This window comes from Sapajus apella, unplaced genomic scaffold (genome assembly GCF_009761245.1).
Source record: "Sapajus apella isolate SASKATOON/1434 unplaced genomic scaffold, GSC_monkey_1.0 scaffold62, whole genome shotgun sequence".
Taxonomy (NCBI): Eukaryota; Metazoa; Chordata; class Mammalia; order Primates; family Cebidae; genus Sapajus; species Sapajus apella.
In genome coordinates, this window is record NW_022437002.1 from 6,847,126 (window position 1) to 6,872,318 (window position 25,193).

At 49.7% G+C, this 25,193-nt stretch overlaps 3 protein-coding genes across 8 annotated transcripts in view; all 3 read right to left on the reverse strand.

Moving 5' to 3' along the window:
- Nucleotides 1-7,084: 7,084 nt before the first annotated feature.
- LOC116529246 lies at nucleotides 7,085-7,728 on the reverse strand. The gene has a single exon (XM_032246854.1). It carries the CDS (start codon nucleotides 7,676-7,678, stop codon nucleotides 7,106-7,108), a length of 573 nt encoding a protein of 190 aa, XP_032102745.1. The 5' UTR covers nucleotides 7,679-7,728; the 3' UTR covers nucleotides 7,085-7,105.
- SMIM12 (small integral membrane protein 12) lies at nucleotides 7,085-11,558 on the reverse strand. 3 transcript variants are annotated; one of them, XM_032246857.1, is made up of 3 exons: nucleotides 11,414-11,549; nucleotides 9,761-9,833; nucleotides 7,085-8,016 (listed from the first exon to the last, which is right to left on the reverse strand). In XM_032246857.1, the coding sequence occupies exon 3, from the start codon at nucleotides 8,009-8,011 to the stop codon at nucleotides 7,733-7,735; it is 279 nt and encodes a 92-aa protein (XP_032102748.1). In that variant the 5' UTR covers nucleotides 8,012-8,016; nucleotides 9,761-9,833; nucleotides 11,414-11,549; the 3' UTR covers nucleotides 7,085-7,732. The 3 variants fall into 3 exon arrangements, with proteins under 3 accessions (XP_032102748.1, XP_032102746.1, XP_032102747.1); XM_032246855.1 differs by lacking the exon at nucleotides 9,761-9,833 and having other exon boundaries at nucleotides 11,414-11,558; XM_032246856.1 differs by lacking the exons at nucleotides 9,761-9,833; nucleotides 11,414-11,549 and adding an exon at nucleotides 8,447-8,523 and having other exon boundaries at nucleotides 7,085-8,020.
- A 4,705-nt stretch (nucleotides 11,559-16,263) lies between these two features.
- Nucleotides 16,264-25,193, reverse strand: part of DLGAP3 (DLG associated protein 3) — a 62,982-nt gene continuing 54,052 nt past the window's right edge. For 3 of the 4 annotated variants that reach the window (XM_032246860.1, XM_032246858.1, XM_032246862.1), the window contains 4 exons: nucleotides 20,336-20,820; nucleotides 19,300-19,391; nucleotides 18,832-18,975; nucleotides 16,264-18,123 (listed from right to left, as the gene is read on the reverse strand). In XM_032246860.1, coding sequence (XP_032102751.1) covers nucleotides 17,905-18,123; nucleotides 18,832-18,975; nucleotides 19,300-19,391; nucleotides 20,336-20,820 — 940 coding nt within the window. In that variant the 3' untranslated portion in view covers nucleotides 16,264-17,904. The remainder of the gene's footprint in view (nucleotides 18,124-18,831; nucleotides 18,976-19,299; nucleotides 19,392-20,335; nucleotides 20,821-25,193) is intronic. The other variant, XM_032246861.1, reaches the window with a different exon arrangement.

Genomic DNA, 25,193 nt, shown 5'->3' on the forward strand with positions numbered 1-25,193 from the left:
CGGCACCTCAAAACACACACCTGGCGACCCTGCTCCCTATCTTTCTAAGGGACCTGTCCCCACACCCAGCCCTAGTACCTGCTCCATTCCAGAATCACACTCTAGGACCTCTTAATTCTTCCAACATTTATTGAAAATGACTATATATGAGGCACTCTGCAAGGGGCATGGTAAGAATTGGTCCCTGCCCTCAAGGAACTCACAGTCTAGGGGGGATACAGACACACCAATCCCAGTGCCTTGCAACAACATTCTTACAGTAGAAGAATGAACACAGGGCTAGAGAAGCAGAGCAGGAATGACAATCTGTGCTTAGGAAGATTGGATGTGGCCCCACATGCTAAATCCCATAGTGTAACTAGGAGTTCACTAGTTGCCAGGCAGCCAGTGAGGGAAGCACCAGGGAGGCATGATGTGTAGAGCACATGGTGGTCTCAAGGTTTAAATGGGCATAACATATTCAAGATGTGGCAAAAACTAGGTTCTATCATGGGGAACAATGGGAGATGAAGCTAAGGAGGTGGCTGGGGCACATGGTGAAAGAGCTTGCACGACATGCAAGGGGCCTTCATTTGCTTCCTATAGGTGAGGAGCCAGGAAGGTCCTCAGAAAGAAAATGCTGGCAGAAATCGGGAGAACTTTCAGGAGGAGACCAAAAGCTTAGGCAAGAAATGAAGAGGACCGGCCTAGCGTGGGGGCTCATGCTTGTAATCCCAGCACTTTGGGAGGGTGAGGTGGACAGATCACGAGGTCAAGAGATCGAGACCATCCTGGCCAATACAGTGAAACCCCATCTCTACTAAAAATACAAAAATTAGCCAGGACTGGTGGCGTGCACCTGTAATCCCAACTACTTGGGAGGCTGAGGCAAGGAGAATCGTTTGAACCCGGGAGGTGGAGTTTGCAGCGAGCCAAGATCACACCACTGCACTCCAGCCTGGCAGCAGAGCGAGACTTTGTGTCAAAAAAAAAAAAAAGAAATGAAGAGGGCCAAAAGCAGGGGAGTAAGACAGAAAACAAAGGATGGATTTCAGATGTAGAAGTGGCCATCATGAGTGGGTGATGGAATCCACAAGAGGGAGGAGGGGCAAGATCAAAAACAATCTGAATGCCAGGACAGAGGGAAGGAACTCTATGCCAGGCACTGCACTAGGTGTCTCATAAACTTATAAACATTATGTCACACTTCACAACTCTGTGAAGTAGGCAGAATTAGCCCCATTTTACAGATGATATGTAGAAAATTTAAATAACTTCTCTAGTCACACAACTAGATTACAGAGCTAGGCTTCAAACCCAGGTCACATTTTAACCATTATACTATATGGTAAATCTAGACAGAGATGGGTGGTATGCTGTTTTGGATAATCATCTGGAATTTAGGGGGAAATTCAGAACTAGAGAGATACACTAGAGAGTCATCAAGTCATCGCCACTGGGGTGGGTAAAGCCACAGATGAGGCTAAGACTGTCCAGCAAGAAAAGAGGCAAGAATGAAGCTGGAAGAATACTTACATTAGAACAGGAGGGAACAGAGGCAGGAGAGCTGGAAAAAAAACTGAGATGTGGTGGTGTCAAGGGAGAATCCCATGAAAAGAATATTGTGTACTGCAAAAAGCTAGAATATGACGAGTAAAAACAATTTCCCATTACAAAAGCTTTGAACCAAAATGCCCTGACCATTGTATTGGTGGAGGAAGAGACAAGCAGGAAAGAGCAAAAAGGTTCCGGGGATGGGGTTGGGAGCCTCAAGGAGCTTGGTTTAAAAACAGATTACCGGCGGGCGCGGTGGCTCACGCCTGTAATCCCAGCACTTTGGGAGGCCGAGGCGGGTGGATCACGAGGTCAAGAGATCGAGACCATCCTGGTCAACATGGTGAAACCCCGTCTCTACTAAAAATACAAAAAATCAGCTGGGCATGGTGGCGCGTGCCTGTAATCCCAGCTACTCAGGAGGCAGGAGAATTGCCTGAACCCAGGAGGCGGAGGTTTCGGTGAGCCGAGATCGCGCCATTGCACTCCAGCCTGGGTAACAAGAGCGAAACTCCGTCTCAAAAACAAAACAAAACAAAAAAACAGATTACCTTGAAGTGCTACAGACTCTGTAGCATCCACAATCCATGAAAGAAGAAGGTTGGGCAAAACGGTTATGCAAATTACTCCAAATTACTAGCAGCTTAGGCTTGCAGAAGGAGAAATAGACACCGGAGCGGGGCTGGACGTGAAGAAACTGGGCAGTGAGAGAGGAAATAAGGGTGCTAAGGACTCTGGAATCTTCTAGATGGAAAGGCTGTAAAGATTTTTACACTAGTAAAGATTTTTTTTTAATTGGAATAATTAGAAGGGCACATTTGGCATTTTTTAACAAAAAACAAAACCAGGGTTTACTTTTGTATTATGTAAAAAGGATCTGATTAACAGATAACCGATGGTAACAAAAGTTTAATTCAAAAAGAGTAAACTGTTTTTTAAGTACCAGAGGCACTGCTGGAACAGGATGAAAACTGATACAGCAGTTAGTAATTACTGCTTACTCTTCAAACTGGTTCCCCTAAAGACTTCTATTTAGCAGATACTTTAAAACAGGCTGTGTACAGAAAACAAGTAATAGCACATTTATTTGTATTTTATTATTCAGACTGGCCACCATCCCAGCTAGATAAAAGGGAGGTTTTACTGGGCTGTAATACCGAGCACCTGCATGTTTTCAGAGCACTCTAAAGGGGTTTTCTCACTCTTTTCACACTATCAGCAGGGAACACGTTCCCCATTTTGCAGGGAAACCAAGGCCAGGAGAGGTGAAGCAGCATACCCCAGGTCACCACCCAGATCTCTTGCCTCCAAGTCCAAGGCTCTTTCCTCTCCCCATTCTCCTGATCTGTGACCTCCTGGGCATTCTGGCCAATCTGCTTCCCTCTGACTTTGCAGACTGCACTAATGGAACTACCACTGAGTAATGCAGGTCTGAAGCCTGCAATCTCCTGACCAGCCTGTGCTTCTTGGTTCTTACGCAAGCCAGTTCTTTCTATAAAATATTTCTAAGCAGCTCTCAACCACCAGGTCTGAGGATCCCTGTTGTCCCTTAGCCAAGGCTGCTGTCTCCCCCAGATCCCCATCTCACCAGGATCACAAGGATACCCGCAACTATTAGGTTCTTCCTGCAATAAAATTAAAGTTGCTAACATCTACTGAGTACCTACTGATTACTGTGAGGATGAGGTAATGTATGTAAAGTTTTAGCACAATCTGTGACAATGTATGTAAAGTTCTTAGCATAGTCTCTATACTAAGAACTTTACATAATTACCAAATCCTCACAACAACCCAACAAAAATTTTTACCCCTATTTTACAGGTGAGGATACTGAGGTTCGGAAGGCCTGACTTCCCCAAGGTCATCCAGTTAGTGGTTAAGGCAGTATTCATAACTCACGTCTGTCAGACTCCAGAATCCACTTTACGTACTCTCTGCTACACTGCCCTGGCTCCCCACCCTACAAGTACTTAGAGACCTAAAGCAAAGTGGAAAAGGAAAAGTGAGGCAAGACGGAGGGGCTTTTTCATTTTCACTGCCTGGCTCCCAACTCAGACTCCGGCAAGGCTAATTCCATGATGTTTCACTGGCCAACAGTCCCACCAGCCTGGAGCCCTGGCGAGCTGACAAAAGTCAAAAGGCTCCCTGGCAGGCTTGTTCTGGCAGCTGCCCAGCCGACTTGTGCTATCACAGCAACAGGCACAGGAAAGGGTCTAGAGAGAGTGGAAAAGCACCAGACACTGAGCCGCTGCAGGGAGAGAAGTGATTCCTGCCGTGCTCCGACAGGATAACCCTACGCTAAAGCCACCACCATCACAGGGCTGGGAAGAGACTGGGGAGGGAGGCAGCAAAAGGCCCCAAGCACGTCCACTTACTCATGTGCTTCAGCGAACTGTGACTGGAAGGCCAGTCAAAAAGAGGGTCACATGCCTCCAAGGTGAATCAGCAAGCATGGGAGAAAACCAGTCTGCACCTTGGTGCATCCCAGCAACCCTCACCTGTCATACCTGCATCCACATAAACCTTGCTACCTAATGTCACCTGAGCAGAGGCTAGAAGCGCATATACTATCTTACAGCCACTGCAATTGCTGATCTCAGCCAGGCTGTGGGAAAGAAAGATCTAGCTGAGAATATTAATAGATTTGCTAGGCCGGGCGCGGTGGCTCAAGCCTGTAATCCCAGCACTTTGGGAGGCCGAGGCGGGTGGATCACGAGGTCAAGAGATCGAGACCATCCTGGTCAACATGGTGAAACCCCGTCTCTACTAAAACTACAAAAAATTAGCTGGGCATGGTGGCGCGTGCCTGTAATCCCAGCTACTCAGGAGGCTGAGGCAGGAGAATTGCCTGAACCCAGGAGGCGGAGGTTGCGGTGAGCCGAGATCGTGCCATTGCACTCCAGCCTGGGTAACAAGAGCGAAACTCTGTCTCAAAAAAAAAAAAAAAATAGATTTGCTAGAGGAAGAAATTCAGTGAGGATATACCCTTGGAAAGGAAACGTATTTAAAAGGGGGCACAATCAAAGTGAGACTGGAAGAAGGGAGCCACCTGGATTTCCAAAGATAGGGCTCTCTCGACCTGACACCGAGAGGAGGCCAACGGGTGGTGACAGAAATACCTAAAAGATCTGAAAACTCCAAAAATGTCCATGGGAAAATTTGTTTGGTATTGTTTCTGTAGGCTTTCCATCCTGTTGTTTTTCTTAGGTTGATATTAAGCTGCCTTTGTACAGGATGCCCAAAAGTGTTTTGAGGGAAACCAATTCTGGGATCTAGTATGTGTCACAAGTTGTTAGATTGAAAAAAAAAAAAAAAAAAGTATTCTTAGGTGTCATCAGAAGGAGGGGCAGTTTGAGAGGTCACTAATTGGCAGCCACTGGGTCAAATTAACCCCATGGGTATGTTAGCATGCTTAGAATTTTTCATAATGAATTATCAACACTTAAAAATCAAAAGGTTACACATACCAAAAACCCCTGAATTTCCAGCATCTTTTAATTTTGTACCCCCTCTGGAGCTCTCAGAACATCTTAGAACCTCTTAGAACATCTTTTTGAAAAATTCAAAATCTGGTACCACTGGATAAGCAGCACAGATTAAAAGGTGAGTCGCCACTGCCCCCTTTTGGCAGGTCTGTGCTTTCTGACAGTGTGGTGGCTCATTTGTCACCTGACCTTGCCAGCACCAGTGTTAGGTTTAGCCCAGGGGAAGTGACCACAGGCTTGGTAATGCCCAGGACTGCCATAGGGTGGCAGCACTGGTGTGCCGATGAGGCCTGCTCATCAGCCAGAACCAGAAAGCCCCTTACTTGGGTAGCTGACAGTCTCTCCCTAAGCTCCCTATCAGATTTGTTCCCTGGGAAGTAACAGCAGCTCACTTCCACATTCCCACTAGGCCTCAGTGACCTAGATAGAAGCCAACGACTCAACCTGCTCCCTCCTCTCAGGCCACCACCTTGCAGGAAGGCACCTCCAGCTGGCACCTCTCCACAGCTGGCACCTCTAACTGCTCAGGAACTCCACCCTCACCCACCTGTGAACACCATCAGGCCTCAGGAGAGAGAGCCTGAGATAAGAAGCAGAGCCAATTCCCATTCCCTTTTAGAGGCAGATTCATTCTTCATCAAATGTTCAGTACTGCCCTTTGCTCACTTAAGTTAAACATCAGTTGGCTTCAAGAGGCAACAGCTTCTTATGCTTCTTCCTAACCTCTGCCTTTACTTCCCTCACAGCCTCACCAGCAACGTCTTACATGGCAACATTTAGTAGACCTCCTAGAGCCCTTTAGGAAAGACATTTGGTATTATGCATGAGATCCTCAAAACTGCTCACTCATCCTATTTCATCCAAAATGACATTTGCTATTTTTACTATTTATTTCAAAATGCAGAAAAAGCTTTATATATTCGTTGCAGTGTCTAAAGGAGTGAATGACCAGAAGCAATTCAAATGTCTAGCAATATGGAAATTGTCCAGGATAAACTTATGCCATACTTCCACTTGATAGACAATTATGTTGCTATTAAAAACAACTACAGGCCACCAGGCACAGTGCCTCACACCTGTAATCCCAGCACTTTGGGAGGCCAAGCCAAAGGACGGATCACTTGAGGTCAAGAGTTCAAGACCAGCCTAGCCAACATGATGAAACCCCATCTCTACTAAAAACACAAAAATTAGCTGGACATAATGGCTTATGTCTGTGTTCCCAGCTACTTAGGGAGCTGAGGTGGGAGAATCACTTGAACCCAGAAGGCAGAGGTTGCAGTGAGCCAAGATCATGCCACTGCACTCCAGCCTGGGTGACAGATAGAGACTGTCTCCAAAAAAATAAATAAAAATAAAAATAACAGACCAACCAAGGCCGGAGGATCACTTGAGCCCAGGAGTTTGAGACCAGCCTGGGGAGCAACATAGTGAGACCTGGTTCTACCAAAAAAAATTTTAAATTAGCTGGGCATGGTGGCATGCTCCTGTAGTCCCAGCTACTTGGGAGGCTGAGGTGGGAGGACTGCTTGAGCCCAGGAGGTCAAGGTTGCATTGAGCTGTGATTGTACTGCACTCAAGCCTGTGTGATAGAGTGAGACCCCGTCTCCAAAAGCCCAATTATGATGACCATATAAAATGGAAAAATTATAATAGTATGTAAGAAACGTATACAAAACTAAATGTACATAGTGATAACTATCTTTAAAACCTATGCAGAGAATTAGTAAAAGACAACAAATGTTAACAGGTGGTTATGAAAGAGCTGAGAACATGGGTGACCTTCTTAAAATCCCTACCAAATTTTCTTGAATGTGCGTATAATACTTTTATAGGGAAAAGCGTGTGTGTGTGTGGTCTACTTCCATTTAGGCTTGAAGGTGCTACAGTCAACTGTAATGATGGTAAAAGGTTCTTGGGAATCTGTGCCTCCAGGATTCAGTGCAACCATCCTAGTAAAGCAGTTTCCAGGGCTCCTTGGCACCCTTTAGTACCAATCTTATCCTGCTCTAAAATGCCTGACTCCTAAGACCCCCAAATACCATCTGGATGATAGGATTCGATCATTATGGTTCTCAGATACCACTTTAATCAAGTTTTGCACTATACAGTGATGAGGGTAGAAGACAGTGATGGTTTTCAAGCAAATTCACCAGGCACATGTTTGGCCCTGCCCCAAAGTCTGGGCTTCCCAGAACAGAAAAATGCTTTCCTTCCCTGGGGATTCCTATTCCTGAGCTGACAAGACAGATTTCAGTAAGAATGAGCACAAAGGATAGGGCAAAATAGTGAAGGGAGCCAGGTGCATATTTGAATTCTTCCCAGTGCAGACTGGAACTAGACATGCAGGTATCCCTCCTAAAGGCAACACCCAAATCCCAGCCATTCCCACTCGAGGCCAAGCCGCCTGCCCATGGAGACTGATAACCAACGTTCATCTCATAACGCTCCTCCCAGCAGTGCACCAGTAAACTCAGACGCCTGAGTGCTTGTGGCCACCACACAACAGATGCGGCCTTCCTCTTCAATGTCCCTTCGGCGGCTGCTGGGTCTGCCTGGCCATCAAGGAGCAGCCAGTACTTGTATGGCTGTGCGGTATGGGAGGGGCCAGAATATGCAACAAAGCCAATCAGATGTGGGTTCTGGGGCTGGGTGGACATGGTAGCAGGACCAGTCACCGGCCACAGTAGGACCACAGGGCCCTGTGTCCTCCATTAATTCTTCTCTGGGCGGTTTCTGTTCAGCACAGCTTTTGGGGCAAATTCTAGCTTGTCCTTAAGGCTCACCACCTGGGTGTGGTCCTTGCCTAGAAGCTCATCCAGCTTGCGATCCTCCCGGCGCTCTGAGATGCTCTTTTCCTCCTCCGCAGGCTGGGGGTCCTTTCCCCTGATGAACCATTCCAGGTGGTAGCCCACAGCCCCAACCACGAAGGCGACAGGGAATGTAACATAGGGAGCATAGGTACGAACCGCGGTCCAAAACACAGGCCACATGACATCTGCAGAAGAGCACAAGGTGCATTAGAGAGAACCCAGCATCCTCTCCCACCAAATAAGAGCAACCCACTGGGGCTCTCCACTCACCAGGCAGCCTGGCCCAATTTACTGAGCACCCAGTCCTGTGCAGAGCAATGCGAGAGGACGGTCCCTGAAATAATCTAAGAAATTTCAAAAGATTCCCTTGTTAGGGAAGAAGGAAGAATCTCCATTTTATTGACTGTACTCTTTGACGCATGTGCACCAATATAAGACAATGTTCCTCACAAGGGGACCTCTGAGCCTTACCTAATAGGGCTTCAAGTCTACAGCTGATCCCAGGCCCTCCCTCTAGTTTGCCAGCATTTCAAGACCGGGAAAAGCAGCCTTCCTCTGCTCTATGAAGTTTCTCCATGAGTGCAGCCAGCCACCTTTTCCCCATGACACACAATTCTACGATGAATCTCCTGGCTCCACAATATGAAAAGTAGTTCCTTTTCTTCATGTAAAGCATAAGGAGTATATTGAAACAGTCACATCCATAATGCATTACCTAATTATCCTGGATTTCAGGTAAACAGATAACTGTTTTATCCTATTCTGAACCTGGCTTTTCCAACAATGAGACAAACCTATACGTTACAAATCTGGCTAACTAAACCACTTTCAAAATATCCTATCTTGGCTGAAGACAGTGGCTCATGCCTGTAATCCCAGAACTTTAGGAGGCTTATAATCCTTATTACTTAGGGGGCTGAGGCAGGAGAATCACTTGAACCTGGGAGGCGGAGGTTGCAGTGAGCTGAGATCATGCCACTGCACTCCAGCCTGGGCGACAGAATGAGATTCTGTCTCAAGGAAAAAAAAAAAAATCCTATCTTCAACCAAACGCATACCCTCGTATTGACATAAAAAGCTCCTGAAAATATCACAAATCATTATACATACTCTGGACAACATAAGACTCGAAGATTTTCTGCAAAAAAAAAAAAAAACCACAGTACAAGCCATGTACAGTTGAGGGGGACAGAGTGAATTGCCTCAGGGACTCCTGAAATGAAGTAGTCCAATACTGAAGTAATGTAAAAACACAAAAATTGGGTCACTCTAATGACTATTCAGGCTGAAATGATTATTACTATTATCAATTATCAAAGCTCATTCACAGTTATAACACAGCTGCCATTTATTGAGCACTTATTACATGCAAGGCCTTCAGCTAGGCGCTTGGTATACACTCTCTCTCTTAATCCTCATGTCCACCATGTGAGGTAGATACTCAACCCACTATCAGAGGGTTAAGTAACTTGCCCCAAAAGTATCAACTAAAAAATCTTTGTCGATGCCCCCATAGGTATTTCTCCAACACTGCTATCTCTGATCTAAAGAAAACAATCGAAACCTCACCGAGGATAAGATGACTCTCCCCCTCTTTCTTTGGTTCTAATTCTCTTTGAAAGAATCCCAGTGTTCTCTAGACCTAACACGATAAGGCAGCAGTCCCCAACCTATTTGGTGCCAGGGACCAGTTTCGTGGAAGACAATTTTTCCATGGATGAGAGGTGGAGAGGGATGGTTTCGGGATGAAACTGTTCCAGCCCAGATCATCAGGCATTAGATTCTCATAAGCATGCAACCTAGATCTTCGCATGCGCAGTTCACAATAGGGTTTGCACTCCTGTGGGACTATAATACTGCTGCTGATTTAACCAGAAGATGAAGCTCAGGCGGTAATGCTTCCCAGCTCACCCACCGCTCAACACTCACCTCCTGCTGTGTAGTCCAGTTCCTAATGGGCTGAAGACCACCCCTGGTCTGTGCCCCAGGGGACTGAGGACCCCTGGAATAAGGGAGTTATCATGAAATTAAAAAAAAAAAAAAAAAAAAAAAACTGCAGCAGCTCCAAGATTCCGCTCCTTATTGTCTTAGCACCAGGCACTATGATGACAATTTACACACTAATCATCCTCTGATCCTCATAACACCTTTATGATGTAGGAATAATTAGGCCAGACTCTAGTTAAGCCACAAAGGCTCACAGACATTTTTGGGGCACTTACCCAAGATCACTAGAAGAGACAGAGCCACTGATTTTGAACCCAGGCCTCTCCAACTTAAAAGCCTACACTCTTTCTAGTGGGAAGAACACACTGCAGAGGTATATGATTTCTGACCAAATTCTGGACTCAGAGAGAGCTTCCTACAGTTTCTTCCCATTAGCCTGGCATTTCATTACCTAGAAGTGCTCCTTTATCCCAGACTCCAAGATTATACTCAGGGATTTGTGAAATTCTGAGATATAGCAGTAGTTACAAGAGGCACCTCTAAAGAATCCCAAACCTAATACTTCTCTGTTTTATTTCCCACCTTTAAAGTAAGTCCTCTGTATATGTAAATGTTTTCCCTAAATAGCAATTGTCCATTCAGATTTCCAAATTTTGTCTTAAAACATATCGAGCATGAGATCACAACTCTCACAGGCAGCATAAAGTCGCTCTTTACCAGCCTGCTCACATTCTATGATTCCCAAATAAGTCAATTAATTCCTTTATTCAACACTTATAACCACTTGCTCTGTGTCAGGCGCGGTGCTGACTTAACCTGTTTGCATTTCTCAAGAAACTTTAAGCTCCGAAAGGGCAAGAACCATGTCTGTCTGTCCCCATTGTGCCCTGTCCATCCCTGCACCTCTCCTACCATGCCTGGCAGAGTGCCCAAAAAAGGTCTGTTGAACAAATGAATGACAGTCCAAACAACTCCCTAGTGTAAAATCACATCCTCCACCCACTCCCCCAAAAGGTAGCAAGAACATAACAGATGCCTTTGCTGATTACAAAAACCTAGAGACTCCATCATAGTCATCCCCAGGGTATCACAATGAAAGAGACAAAAGTGAAAAATACTGTGACGCATATCTCCAGCCCGGCATGGAGGAAGTGTGCCAAAAGCATCCAGTAAAGGTCAACTGGGTTGCTGGGAAATCTGCCCCAGTTGGGTGCCCGGAGGCCCAACGAGGCCAGAGCCGTCGTCCCACATTAAAGAACTGCTAACAAGGACAGAGGAGGCCTGAGATGCCGGAAGAATTAACTCTGACAGTCACTCGAGCGCACTCCAGGGATGGGAGCGCAAATGAGGTCAGGGTCCAGCTGGCTACCCTTCTCCCTTCCCTGGGGCTGCCGGTCCCCTGCCCCTAGCCCACCTCCTTCATGGCCTCATCAACGTCCATCCTCATTGAGGTGCCGAGAATCCCTGCCTGCAGAGGACCAGCTGGGCTCCGAGACTTGGTACCAGAACACCCGCAAAAGAGGGGGTCGTCACGCCTGGCCGGGACCGGGGTGGACCCTAGCGATCACTCCTCCCATAACTTAGAGGTTACGGGCCTGGGCTGACAAGACCTGCTCGCCGGGACCGCGCGCTCACCTGCGGCCCAGCCCACACTCCCCAGCGCGGCCCCCGCTCTCCGCCGGCTCGCCGGGAGCACGGAAGTCGCCGCTCCCAGCGGCCCGCGGGACCTTGCCCTGTGACCCTGCCCACTGGCCGTTGGCCCTCTCCGAGCGCAGGGATTGGCTGAACTTTAGCCAAAGAACGGAAGGAAGCTAGGCGTCCGCAACCGGACCTCGCTGCGCTGAGATGGACTTCGCGCCCCCTGGTGGCTTGGAGGCTTCTCAGCGATGTTGCCACATGCTTTCTGCGTGGAAAAAGTGAAAGATAATCCAGTTATTTTTTTCAACTGATGTGTACTAGGCATCTTCTAAGACCTAGGTCTGGGCACACAGAAACAAAAGACATGATCCCTGACCTCAAGAAGCTGTTTTTTTTTTTAAACGAAGTCTTGCTCTGTGGTCCAGGCTGGAGTGCAGTGGCGCGATCTCGGCTCACTGCAGCCTCTGCCTCCCGGGTTCAAGAGATTCTTCTGCCTCAGCCTCCCGAGTAGCTGGGACTACGGGGGCACGCCACCACGCCCAGCTAATTTTTGTATTTTTAGTTGAGATGGTTTTTCACCATGTTGGTCAGGATAGTCTCGATCTCTTGATCCTGTGATCCACCCGCCTCGGCCTCCCAAAATGCTGGGATTACAGGTGTGAGCCACCGCGCCAGCTAGGAAGCTCTTTTTAGAAGAGTATAATTTGGTCCTTTAAGGCCTCTTGGGATCTGGACTAGCTTTCTAGTGACCTTGGGAATATTATTAACCTGTCTGAGGCTTCCCCTTCTGTGTAGAGGTAATAAGATCCATTTCGCAGGGATGATGTGAGGGTTAGATAACATAATATTTGTAAAGTACTGTGCCAGGCACACAGCCAGCAGGAAAATAAATGTGGCTATTGTTAGCCTAAAAATAATTGAAATATAGTAAAACCTAAGTCTTACATGACCTCTCAAGTACAGGTATTCACTTCCTCCTGTGTGTCCCCTCTGTACCCTACATAAACATCAATTTAATCATATACAGAAAAGTCCCAAAGCTCAAGCTTCTTGATGCCCCTACAGGAGGGCCCTTCCCACCCTCATCCCACTAATCTCAGCCTGCGTATTTATTTTACTAGCACATACTAAACCCAGCAGGCCACACTGTTTCATACCTCAGTGCCTTCCTGATGCTTTTTCATCTACCTAAAGTGTCCTTTCCACCTTTTTTTTTTTTTTTTTTTTTTCAAACAGGATCTTGCTCTGTCGCCCAGGCTGGAGTGCAGTGGCACAATCATAGCTTACTGCAGCCTCGACCTCCTGGGCTCAAGTGACTCCCACTTCAGCCTTCCCAGTAACTGTGACCAGAGATGCACATCACCAGGCCCGGCTAATTTTTGTGCTTTTTGTAGAGACCGCGTTTTACCATGTTGCCAGGCTGGTCTCAAACTCAATCAGTCTGCCCGCCTCAGCCTCCCAAAGTGCTGGGATTACAGGCGTGAGCCATCGTGCCTGGCCATGAAGTGCCCTTCCCACCTTTCTTTACTATGCCAAACTGTGCTCTGGCACAATTTTCAAGCTTAAGGGTGACCTCCATAGGAAGCCTCATACGTAGACTGCTTATCACGTTAGATACCCTTCCTCTATTATCTCAAAAAGCTCAAAGCTAAGCTCTGGAAGCGAAGACGGAGAAAAGGGAACAGTATTGTACAAGCCAAGGTTCACTGAAAATCAACTGACAAAAGGCAGATTAATAGGAGAAAAGACATACAAAATTTTATTTTAACGTGCATAGCACGGGGGGTGGGGTGGCCGGGAAGGGAAGGGGTCACAGGAGAATGGTTACCCAATAACCCAATGGGGTACAGAAGCTTATACACCCTTTTTCACAGGGGAAGGGGAGAGACGGAGGATATAGACAATTCTTTTGAGGGCCCTAAGTGATTCTTAGAGCGGAAAAAATGGACAGAAATTCACTTGTAAATGATTCTCTTTAGAATTTGAATGAGCCCAAGAAGCAGGCATCATCTTGTAAAAAATCCATCCAGGTGTGGTTGCCTTCCTCAGTCTTCTTTTCAGAGACAGATGAGATTTCGGAGAGGGGAGGAAGGCAATTTTGTTTTTTTTTGGAAAGAGGTTTTCTTGATCAGATTAGGAAATTCCAGAGAGTCCCTCCCTGTACTTGGGAAACAAGGTTAGAGGGACCTTGATTCTGAGGCAGCTTCGAAGGCCTCTCGGCATGTCAAAGCGCCAATCTTTGGGGTATTGCTTTCCGAGCCCCAACAGTACAAAGAAATATTTAGGAGACCATTGTTAGCAGAACCTGTGCACTAATTGAATATGTGGAGAGGAGAAGGGAACAGAACTGCCCAGAGGAACTGGCATTCGGTCAGCCAATCATGTGCTAGGCATTGGGGATGCAAAAATGACTGGGACCAACCTGCCTCCGGAGTTCTCTGACTAAAGAAACAGATGGGTCTACAAAATGTCAACAGAGTGTAAGAAATGTGATGACAGAAGTATACACACGCAGCACAGAAGAGGATCTTCAGCCCGGCCACAGGAAGGTTCAGGGAAGGCTCCCTAGAGGAACCAGGCCTTGAGCTGAGTCTTGAGTCATGGCTAGCGGTTCCCTCAAGCAGAAGTGCTGAGGGGCTCAGGAGCATAGACTTAGAAATCAGATAGCCATGGGTTCAAATCCTGACTCTTGTCTGCTAATCTCAGAAAAGCTATTTACACTCTTTGTTTTAAAAAAAAAGACAATAGTACCCGCCCCTAGGGTTGCTGTATTAAATCAATCTAAACGTGTATAAAGTGCTTGGCATAGTAGTTTGCACCTTCTCAGTGCTCAGTAAATGGTTATTGACATGTTAAGTATTTCCAAACTGTATTGCTCCTTCTGTAATGTCCTATGTCCATTCGTGGCCTTACTCATTCATTAAGCCAGAAATTTGAGTGACACCTTCAAGGCGTCCCATCTTTGCATTATTCCCCAGATCCAGCTTACGGCAGCTATGCTTCCTAAATGTCTCTCAAAGTCAACATCATTCTCTCTTACCTGGACCACTTTAGCAGCTCCCTCAAAGGTCTCCCTGCCATCTTGTTGCCCCCGCCAGTGCATTTCCATTCCATTGACCATAGTTTTATCTTTCAAATAAAACTATGAGGTCTCCATCTTAGCCCCCAATCACCAACTCTATATTGGTCCCTTCTGGCCATATCTCCTCCACGCCCTCTCCAGCCACCATCACCTGTCACCCTCTCCAGCCTATGCTTTCATTCCCAACACACGTGCTTCCATGGCTTTGCCCAGGCTGGTCCCTTGGCCTGAAATGAATTTCTCCCTTCTCTTCCTTGACTGCAAAATGCTAATTCATCCTGCAAGATCCAGTTCATAAGGCAGAAAGCTTTCCCAGACTACCTGTGCTATGGTTGTACCCTCCAAAACTTATGCTGAAATTTGTCATCGTAAGTATTAAGAAGCGAGACCTTTAAGAGGTTATTAGGCCATGAGGGCTGCACTCTCAAGAGTGGAATTAATGCCCTTATACAAGGGCAAGTTCAACTCCCTCTCTTGCCTGCTCAACTTCTGCCATGGGATGACACAGCAAGAAGGCCCTCAAAGGATGCCAGCACCGTGACATTGAATTTCCCAGCCCCCAGAACTGTGAGCCAATAAATACCTGTTTATTATAAGTTACCCACTCTGTGGTATTCTATTATCGCAGCACAAAACGGATTAAGACACCCTGGTTGCTGGAGGCTCTCTCCTCTCAATCCCTCGGCCCTTCTGGGAAAGCAGGCCTCCCTTTGCACCATAACTTTCTGTTTATGTGCCTGGTCATGGCCAGACTATAAGCAACTCAAGCAAAAGGACTGGATCTAATCTTCAACTTATCTATGGGGCTCAGCATAACTACCTAGGCCACAAGAACCAAAGGAGACTCATGCACACCAGCCCCAGCTGGGGAGATTTTAGACATCATGTCTGCAGCAGGATGACCACAGAGTTGCAGGTGCTGACCTGTTCCTTTGTGCCCTCTCTCATATACCTCACAATCCTGGGAAACCTGGCTGTTTCTGAGAAAAGTCATAGACCCATTAAATGCTGTATAATGTAAAGGGTTAAACTCAGACTCAGCCACTTCCTGGCTTCATGGTTTGAGGTAAGCTGTTGAAACCTCTCCAAGTCCCAGTTTCCTCATCTGTAAATGGGGGTGATAACGACACCTGTTTTACAGCATTGCTCTGAGTTCAAACCTCACCCATGTCCCAATTTTAGAGATGATAAAACAATCTTAGTGAAGTAAACTGACCCAGTTTACTTCCATCGGAGACTTTTGGACAGTCATCCAATCTAAGTCTTCCCAAACCTGGCTGCTCAGGATCTTGTGGAGCACTTGTTAAAAACTTATTGGAGGGCAGAGTCTATTCACTAAGTCTTGGACCAGGCTCAGGAGTCTGTATGAGATCAGCTCCAAGCTGATTGCTTTTGGGAATTCAGGTCCCATTAGAGCCCTCCTCACCTTCCAGCTCACATGAGTGTGTGTGTGTGAACCATCTCTTGCTTTTCAGAAGTCATCTACCAAACCAGTCTATAAATCATTCATGCCACTCTTCTGTCCAAAACCCTCCTCTGGCTCCCTACAGCCCACAAGACCCAGGCCACCCTCCTCAATGAGACCCAAACACGGATATGATCAAGTCTCTGTGCTCCCAATGTCTCTTCGTCCTCCAGGCCTTTGCACAGCTGTTCCCTGATCTTGGAACATTCTCCCCAGCCCTGGCCCTCCTTCAGCAGCTAACCCCTCATCATCTTTCTGGCACTCACTCCTGTATTTTAACTGCCTGCTTACTTCTCTATTTTTCCCATACCACCATAATAAGCTCCATTCAGGGTAGAAACTACACCTTGTTCAGGGCCATCCCTGTGGTGCCTGAAAGCGATAAATGAGTGCCACATAAACGAATGAGAAGAATTAGCGGATCCAGTGTGGCCCAGAAAGGCAGCCAATACTGAAGGCTTTTCCTCCTGCCTGGAGGTGATACACCAACCCAAAGGACTGCTCAAGGAGTGGAAAGGGGCTTTCTGGGTGGAGACTGCCAACAGCCCTCTCTGGTCTAAGAAGGCTGCAGAGCTAAAATCTCATGATTTGGCATTTGACCTCGGACAGGTCGTGTAACCTGCCCTGAGCTTCGGCTTTCTCATCTGTTGTAAGGACCAGCCACATTCATGTAAAGCACTCACCCCTTGCCTGACCCACACTGACCACTCAATAAAGCCATCGACACTAGGTTCTGGTTGCCATTTGGCTTCCCAGGAGAGCTTGGTTATTTGTACTTCCTGCTCCCCCACAGCAGCCCCCACCAAGGTGCCCACCCATAGGAGGCATCAGAAAATGTGGCAGGCCTGAAGTTTTTCTGCTGATCAGGAATGACTGGAGCAGAAGGAACAGTGTGCCCCTAGGGGAAGGGAAACCTGTATTTGTCAATGCCTAACAATAACCACACTCCCAGTTTATTGAGCACATGCAGTGTGCTGGGCGAGCTCCAGGCTTCCCTCTCTGGGGGACCCCTGGGGACTGGGAGGCAGAATGGAAAACACTGAAACAGGGAGAGCAGGAAGATGGACATCCTCCCCCTCTTCACCCCACCTGGGCCCTTGCAGGAGGGTTCAGGTTCTTACTGTGGGCACCAGGGGCCGAATCTCCTTTCCACCAGCTAGCCCATCCCTGGGAGGAGCCCAGGCAACCCCTGCTGTCTCCAAACCAAGAGAGTGGGCTCCCGGGCCCTTCTTCCTTCACCCCCGTCCTCCCACACACGGGACGGAGGTGGCCTCTTCTGGAGAGAGCAGCTGGCTCAAGTGCAGTTCTGCCGTTTTATTTTTCCTGGGATACTCAAGGGGATGTGGGAACAGCCACAGGTGTGGTGAGGGGAAGCCCCCATCTCCCCTCCCCAGCCGCTGGGAAAGGGGAGAGGCCCAGGCGCCCTGGTCCTGGGTTGGTCCAGCCACTGTGGTCCCTGGGCCCGGTGGGCTGAGGGCTGAGGATGGAGCCCCTGGGAGGTGGGGCAGGCTCCTAGGCGGGGTTCGGGATTCTTCATAAAAAGCCACGAAGCTTGATCCCCACGAAGCCCAGCCCCGCGGGGTGGGGGGGAACGCAGAGCCCAGATGGGGGACCCGGCCCCGCCTGGCCCGTGGGGGGAAAGAATGGCAGAGATGGTGCCCATGGGGAGGAGGTGGGGACAAAGCGTCGGACCAGGTGGGCGGGGGATCCAGGTGAAGGGCGCAGGGCGGAGAGGCACGGCCCCCTGCCCAGCCCGGGCGCCTTCGCGTGGGGTCAGGAAGCTAAAAAACCCACGAGAGTGTGACGGGCCCGGGGGCCGGGGCGTGCGGTGCCGGTGGGGCGGGCGCTCGGGGCGGCCCGCGTTCACAGTGACCTCGACGCTGGGTGTACAGTACGGGTGGAGAACCGCGGGCCCGGGCCGGGCTGGGCGGGCCGGACCGGTCACAGCCTGGTCTGGGCCTCGGGGATGTAGATCTCGATGCTGTCGGCACTCTCGGTGGCCGAGCTGTGGCGGAAGGAAGCGGCGCGCTTGGCCGCCAGGAGCCGCTTGCGCGCTTCCTGCCGCTGCCTGTCCACGGAGTCCAGGGAGCGCTCCTTCACCGGCACGCCCCGGCCCCGCAGGGGCTTCTTTGGTATCGGCGGAGGGACCTTCTTCTCCTCCTGCGGGGCAGAGGGCGGCGCTGAGCGGGGGCGCCTTACCACCCCACACCCCGGTGCCCGCCCCCGCGGTCCCCCGCACCCGGAGCGCTGATGACCGCGGGGCTCCGAACGCGATGGCGCTCAGCCTCGGATCCCGTGACCCGAAGCCCCACGTGCGCCTGTTCCGACAAGGTCAAATCCCCACGTTTTCCACCAAAGCGCGGCGCGTTCGAGCGCCCCCTGGTGGCGCTGTTCTCAACAGCTCGCATCAAAGCTGGGTTTTCACTCCAGGTCCCGAGAAGGGCGTTCCCCAACCCAGGCTACGCCCCGAGGGTGCACTTTCCAGGTCTCTGGGCCATATCGCAGACAAAGTCCAGCGACCTGGCGGCTGAGGGGACCCTCAAGGTTCTGCCCTCGATGCCTAGGCCCGAACTGAGGACAGTCTGTCCTTCTGTAAAGTCTACTTTTGCTCTCTCCAGCTGCAGTCGTGCCCCGGCTGAGGAAGCCTTGGGGTTCAGCACAAGCAGTGATGAGCACTGGGGCCAAGCAAGTGGCAGTGGCCACGAGCGTGGTCACTCTGGAAGGGGATGGTCACCTATCACCTGTCCAAGCTGCCCTTGCTGCCATGGGTCCCTTCCCCTGCCCCCTTGTTCGCCCCACCCTCCACCTCTCTGGGGAGGGGAATTTCCCAGAGTCTGGACTCTTTGCCTAAAGGGACCCCAGCCCCACCTTAGGCTCCAGGAGCTTCCAGCTGTTGGCCTTGAGTTGCTGTAGCTCCAGGAACTTGAGGGTCACATCCTCGATGGAGAGCTGTAGGAGGTCCCAGAAACCCGCCAGGTCCTGGAAGGTGGGCACAGGGAACGCAGTGGGATCCTGCAGCAGAGGGAGATGGAGGGAAAGTGGTCGGTCAGGGAGGTCTGAGCCCCAGCCAGGACAAGAGAAAGCCCTATCCACCCTTACTGCCAGGAAGCTCAGCCTGGGAGAGTGGGTGGGGGCTGGGGGACAGGGGGACAAGAAAGAGCCCAGGCCTCCCCGTCTTGTGCACAAACACCTGGTCCTACCTCCAGGCACAAGACTCACAGCCAGCCCTGCAGGCATGGACACACCTCCGGCACACACACACACACACACACACACACACACACACACACTCTGGGTCACACATATCTGGTAGGATCTACTACTACAGGTGCTCACCATGCTTTGCTGACAGAGCCGGAAGAACTGCTGAACCTTCTGGGACAGGAGAAGTTGTGTGCTGCCCACAGCGCTGCGGATCTTCTCCAGGACTAGAAAGCAGAGGGAAATTCAGGAAGGGAAATGATGCCTCTCCTTCCCCAGCCTCCAGGAACTCTGCCCTGAATGATGCTGACCCCTCAGTTGTTTGGCACTGTCTATCCATCAGTCTCCTCCAGCCCCGGCCCCATCCCATCCTCAAGTTCCTAACCAGTTCTTATTCTACTACACCTGGATAGAGCACGGAGACTGTATCCTCAGACACTGACGTTCCCTCCTTTATACAACCTACATTTCTTGAGTGCTCATCCTCCTTTATCCTTTCTCTCTCCGGTGTCAGAGAACAGAAGGAGACCAGCCCCAGCCTAGCGCTATGGCCCTGGCCAGGGCTTTAGCTCACTGACTACCCATTGGCTGGGCTTTGTTCCTCACTCACCAGTGCATGCATGAGTCCTGCGCCCTTTAAGAATGACCAAGTAATTTCATGTCTGTAACACATCTTCCTAGTCACTCTCCCCTCAACTTGGATATTCTGAGGTAAGACTGTGTCTCCCAGTAGATACGACTTATAGGAAGGGCCATGCTCTCCCTCAGGCCAGGACCATGTCTCCCTGGCTGAATCTCCTCATCTATGCCTCAGACAGGACCTGACATTGTGAACTGCCTCCCTCTCTGTAATCCTGGTCCCACCACCCAGACCCCCACACCAGTCCAGATCTGAACGGAGTTCCCTTAGTCCCCATAAACTTGGTGATCTGGACCAGCAGCCATCCCTAGAAGGCCCAGCCCTTTGGCCTGCAGGGTCCACAGCCCAGCCCTGGCCTCTAAAGCTGCACTGTGTGCACCATGCTCCCTTCCAAGAGCTCCCAGCATGTCCTGCTGCCAGTGTTGACCCCCACACTCCAGTGCAGAGGACCTGTGAGGCACCAGCCGAAGGGACCTCCTGTTACACTGCAGCCCCCGTCACCCCATCAGGGTCTCCTGAGCTGTGACTCACTCTCCTCGGGTAGCTCATAGTCCTCCGCCTCACGCTCCATCTGCTGGCACCAGTGCTCCAGCTTCTCCACTTCTGCCCGCAGCATCTTGATGAACCACTCGCCGTCCCGTGGGCAGGGGGACGCACGGCCTGAGTCAGGGAGGCTACGGGAACCACGCTCTATCCAGGAGTCACGGCGGCCAGCCCCAGGGCCAGGGGTGGGGGCAGGGGCAGGGCCAGGTGACCCATCAGTGGCCGGCGGCTCATACGGCAGTGGGTAGCCCTCACGGTAGGCCCACTGGCCCTGCGTGTGGACTGTGCGGAAGACTGAGTAGGTGGGGGCCCGGGGCCCAGGCTGGGGCTCAGAGGCATGCCTCTGGAAGGAGCGTCCAAACTGCAGGGCCTTGTCTTCTGTGGCCACCGTGGCCAGGCCAGCCAGGCCCTCCAGCTCCAGGTCTGCCTGCACGCCAGCCGTCACGCTGTTGGAGCGCTTGAACCTTGCTCGCCTGGGGAGAGGGGTGCCTGTCATTCCCCATTGCCCAGGCTCATGCCAGCTCTCTCTCATCCCCATCCCAAGTAAAAAAAAAAGGAAGGGAATGAGAAAGGGAACCTACAAAGTGATAGACTTTATACACTTTAAATATATTGGTCCTTGCAACAGCTAGGTACATAATATACCTACCTATTGCACTGCCTCTAGACAGGGGTGATATTCAAACTATTTAGTAACCAGTTCTGTCCATGGACAGAGCAGATGCTGCCATACACCAGGCAGAGGAGACACAGACCAAAATGCTGCAGCAGTGCCCTGCAGGGGCTAGACTGTGGAGTGGGCTAGAGGGGCCAGGGAGGAGCCAGGGTGGTGACTCTTTACCAGCGAAGGCAGAAGTATTTCAACATTTTAACAAATGCTATGTCTATGCTAGTTTACACCAGCTGCACTAGAGTGTCCTCAGCCCTACCTAGAGATGAATAAACTAAGTCAACGCAGCTTCTAAGTAGCAGAGCCAGGATTTGGACTCAGGCCTGCTGGGCTCCATAGTCCAAGCACTTGGCACTGCACCAGCTGCTAGAACGTCACAGGAAGAAATGCCTTGGAGCAGCTGGGGGTGGAGTGGGCCAGCAGCTGGGAGGACTTCTCTAGGGACCCTGATGGCTCAGCCCAGAGCCTGGCCAGACACAGTCAGCCAGGGCCAGTGGAGCTGAATTAAGTTGTTTGCAGGAATGACATAGGGCCTGGAAATTTCTTGTCTTTGAGTTAATAATATGCAAATCTTATGCAAACCAGAAGGTCAACTGGCCTCGTTCGTTTTTTTCCTGAGTTCAGAGTTCTTTTCTATGAAGAAGTCAGTGACCCCTGAAGATGCATGCGGTTGAGACCAGGCAATACTTTTAAGAAGTGGGAGTCAGGAGATGTGGGAGATAAGGGGATAAACAGAAGATCAAGGTTTGGAAATTCAAGGACCACAAAAGAAAAACCTGTGTGTCCTGAGCTACTTCCACCCCTACATGGTCAGAAGGGATTGTGGGGCCAGCTCAAGGAGTCCCTACAGCTCCCCAAGAGACTTTCCCAACCCCCGCAACTTCAGCCTTTCTCTTGCTGCCCAGGCCTTCTCTCCTTGCCTGCCTACTTCTCTCCAGCTGGCAGGCTGCCTGCTGGGAGCCTGTTGCCATAGAAACCAGGCCCAGAAGGATGCTGCAGGACCCAGGAAGAAGAGATGCACTCATGTGCAGTCTCCAGCGAGCCCTATGTCCCAACCCCCACCCAGAGAGGGAAAAGGAGAGAGAACATATCCTCACTGCCTCCCACACAGTCTTCCCCTCCGTGTCTGCCCTGTCCTGCCCTGGGCAGGGCTTGCATCACCATCTGCCTTGACAATTAGACTGGCCCCCTTTCAGTTACATCTGCCTCCACTCGGTACCCTGCCAAGGAGGAGCACGGGACCAGGAGTTAGCTCCGAGTTCTAATGCTGGCTTTGTCACTGTGTGCCTTTGTCACTCACCCTCCATCTAGGACATCCAATGTGTATAGTGTATGTACTTAAAATATATATATTAGATATAAATATACACATACATATACATCTAAAAATACACACATATATACAATTATAGAAATAGATTGGTAATTGCCAAGGTAGCTCCTCTCTCTAAAATTATGTTTTGCATATTTTAAGATCTGGGGCCCTTCCCAGTCCACCCAAGACTGGAATAGTCTTCCTAAAGCTGAGCTCTGCCAAGTCATTCCCCTGCTCAAAACCCTTCAACAGCCCCCTATTGCCAACAAAACAAAGTTCAGACTTCCTGTGCCAGCATTATCTGAGGCCCTGACACCCTGGACACAGTCCTCCTCTTCAACCTCATCTCCCCCACATGCTCCTGTTCCCCGAATGGACTCTAAGTGATCCTGACTTTAAGCCTTTGCACCCGCTACTCCCCTGCCTTCATCCTCCTAGCTCCTTGTCCATTCCCTGCTTAAAATCCGGCTTCACCTATTTCACTCCCCCTGCCCCCAAGACCACTCCTGAGTACCACACTTCCCTCGGCAGCCCTCCTGGCTTCAGAGGCATTCCTGCCATTCGGGCAGGCTGTTCTCTTTCTGGTGAGAGTCTTGTGTGTCTAACTGTACTCTTAGGATGCACCCTGACTTGCTTTGAATGTTTTTGTGCCTTTGTGCACTGGTTAGCCTGTGGCTCCTTCAGAGCTTCAGCCGTTGCAAACTGCAAAGATAAAGGAGGGGTTTGCTCCAATAAACACGTGCCTGAAGATCTGCCACGCCTGCGTGCTTTCCTGTCACCCCTGCTAAACACAGTTCTGTCCTTTGGCACTGCCGTGTCTGCTGCCTTCCACCTGTCCTCCAAGATGTCCTGAGAGGATCACATTCCATCGAGATGGAAACAGCCACACAGCCGGGAACAAAAGCACCAAGTGCCCCAGCCTTCATGCTTCGAAAGTCACTGCCTCAGTGAGCTCTCTCACATGTCTGCCTCAAAGGAGACTGAGGAAGTGGAGGAGCCGATGGGATGACCGGAAGCACGGTCCTCACCAACGCTCCCAGCCAGCAGCCAGAGATGTGTACAGCATACGCAGGAGTCGCTCATCCCTGGGCAAGTGGCATTTAAAACCAGCAGTGTGGGACAAGCTCACCCAAGAAAAGAACAACGGATCCAAGATCCAAACCCCAGGGAGCATGGACATTTCAGGGTTAGGTGGAGATGGTGCCGCTCATAGACGAGTCTAAGCCAGAAAGGAAGAGGGAGAAAACCAGCAGAAAGTGACATAAAAGCAGTGAGGGGACAGACAGGTGTCATGAACGAATGGGCAGCTAACATGGAAAACACAGCCAGTTAAGAATGAAAGGTGCCCACGGATTTGGCAATATGGAAGCCACGAGTGATCCAAGCAAGAGTGGGTTTGGTGGAATGTGGGGGCAGATGCCAACTGCAGCAGGTTGTCGGGAGGTGGAGGAAACTAGTCAAGGCAACTCCCGAAGAGCCTGGCTGAGAAGGGAGGAAGACAGAGAGAATGTTCTGTTCGAGAGGGATATTTTGTTTCGGGTGCTTCTCGCATGCTGTATCCCAAGAGGAAAGAACCTGTAGGCAGAATCATGGCCACCAAAGAGGTCCACATCCTAATCCCTGAACCCGTGAATCTGTTACCTTCCATGGCAAAAAGGGCATTGCCGATGTGATGAAGTTAAGGATACTAAGAAGAAGAGACTCTCCTGGATTATTCTGGTGTAAACACATTTTATAAATGAAAGAGGGAGGTGGGAGAGTCAGAGAAGAAGATGGAACGACAGAATCAAGGCTGGAATAATGCAACACGGGGACTCAACCCACCACTGCTGGCTTTGAAGACAGAAGCAGGCTGCAGGCAAAGGAATGCAGACAGCCTCTATTAACTGGAAACTGACTAAATGGATTCTTCCCAGAGCCTTCCAGAGCCCAGTTTGAAACCCCATTGAGACTCTGACCCCAGATAATAAGTATGTATTGTTTTCCATCACTGAATTTATGATAATTTGTTTCAGCAGGAATAGGAAATTAATGCAACCTGTAAAGAGAAACTGAATGAAGAGAGAGAAGAGAGAGGCAATAATACAAGGAACCAGATATAAGGGGGATAAAAAAGAATAACATCTTCTGAGCACTTAGTATGTGCCAGGAAAGCACTTTCCATGAATAAACACTCAATCCTCACGAACAGTTCCACTGTATGGGTGTTAGTATCAGTCCTACTCGTAGATGAAAAAACCGAGGCTTAGGGAGGTTGACCCCTAAGATGAAGGCAGGACTGGTGGAGGGGACAAGGGAAAGAGATCTAAGTAAGCTGGGGGTTGGCCTGGAAGTGGACAGAAGTCCCACCAGTTGACCCCAGTCATCACAGTGAAGTGGGTGATGGCGGTGGCTGTCTGCTGGGGATGTCTGGGGAGCAGGGAAAGGAATGAGAATGAGCAGCTTTAGGGGAGGCAGCAGAACAGAGCGGTTAAACCCGTGTGCTCTGGAGCCTTGCCCAGGTCCAAAACCCGGCTCCGTGGCTTGTGCCTCATTTCCCCATCTGTAAATGAGAATGATAATAGTAGCAGTTCATAAGACTGTTGTGAGATAATATCCATAAAGAACTCAGAACAGCACCCTGCCTGCCCATTGTGTTAGCTATTCTAGAGAAGCAAAATGGTTTGCAGCTCTCACTGAAAAGAAAGGGAGCTGGACAAACACATTCATCGGAATGTAGCACTGAGAACCCAGCTAGGGCATTGTAGTTATTAATTATTATGATTGCTGTTGATCATTTCCATCTGTTCTCCCACAGCACTTTGAACAAAACCTCTTTTCTACTCCATATCACATTGTATCATGGCTGGTTATTTGCATAA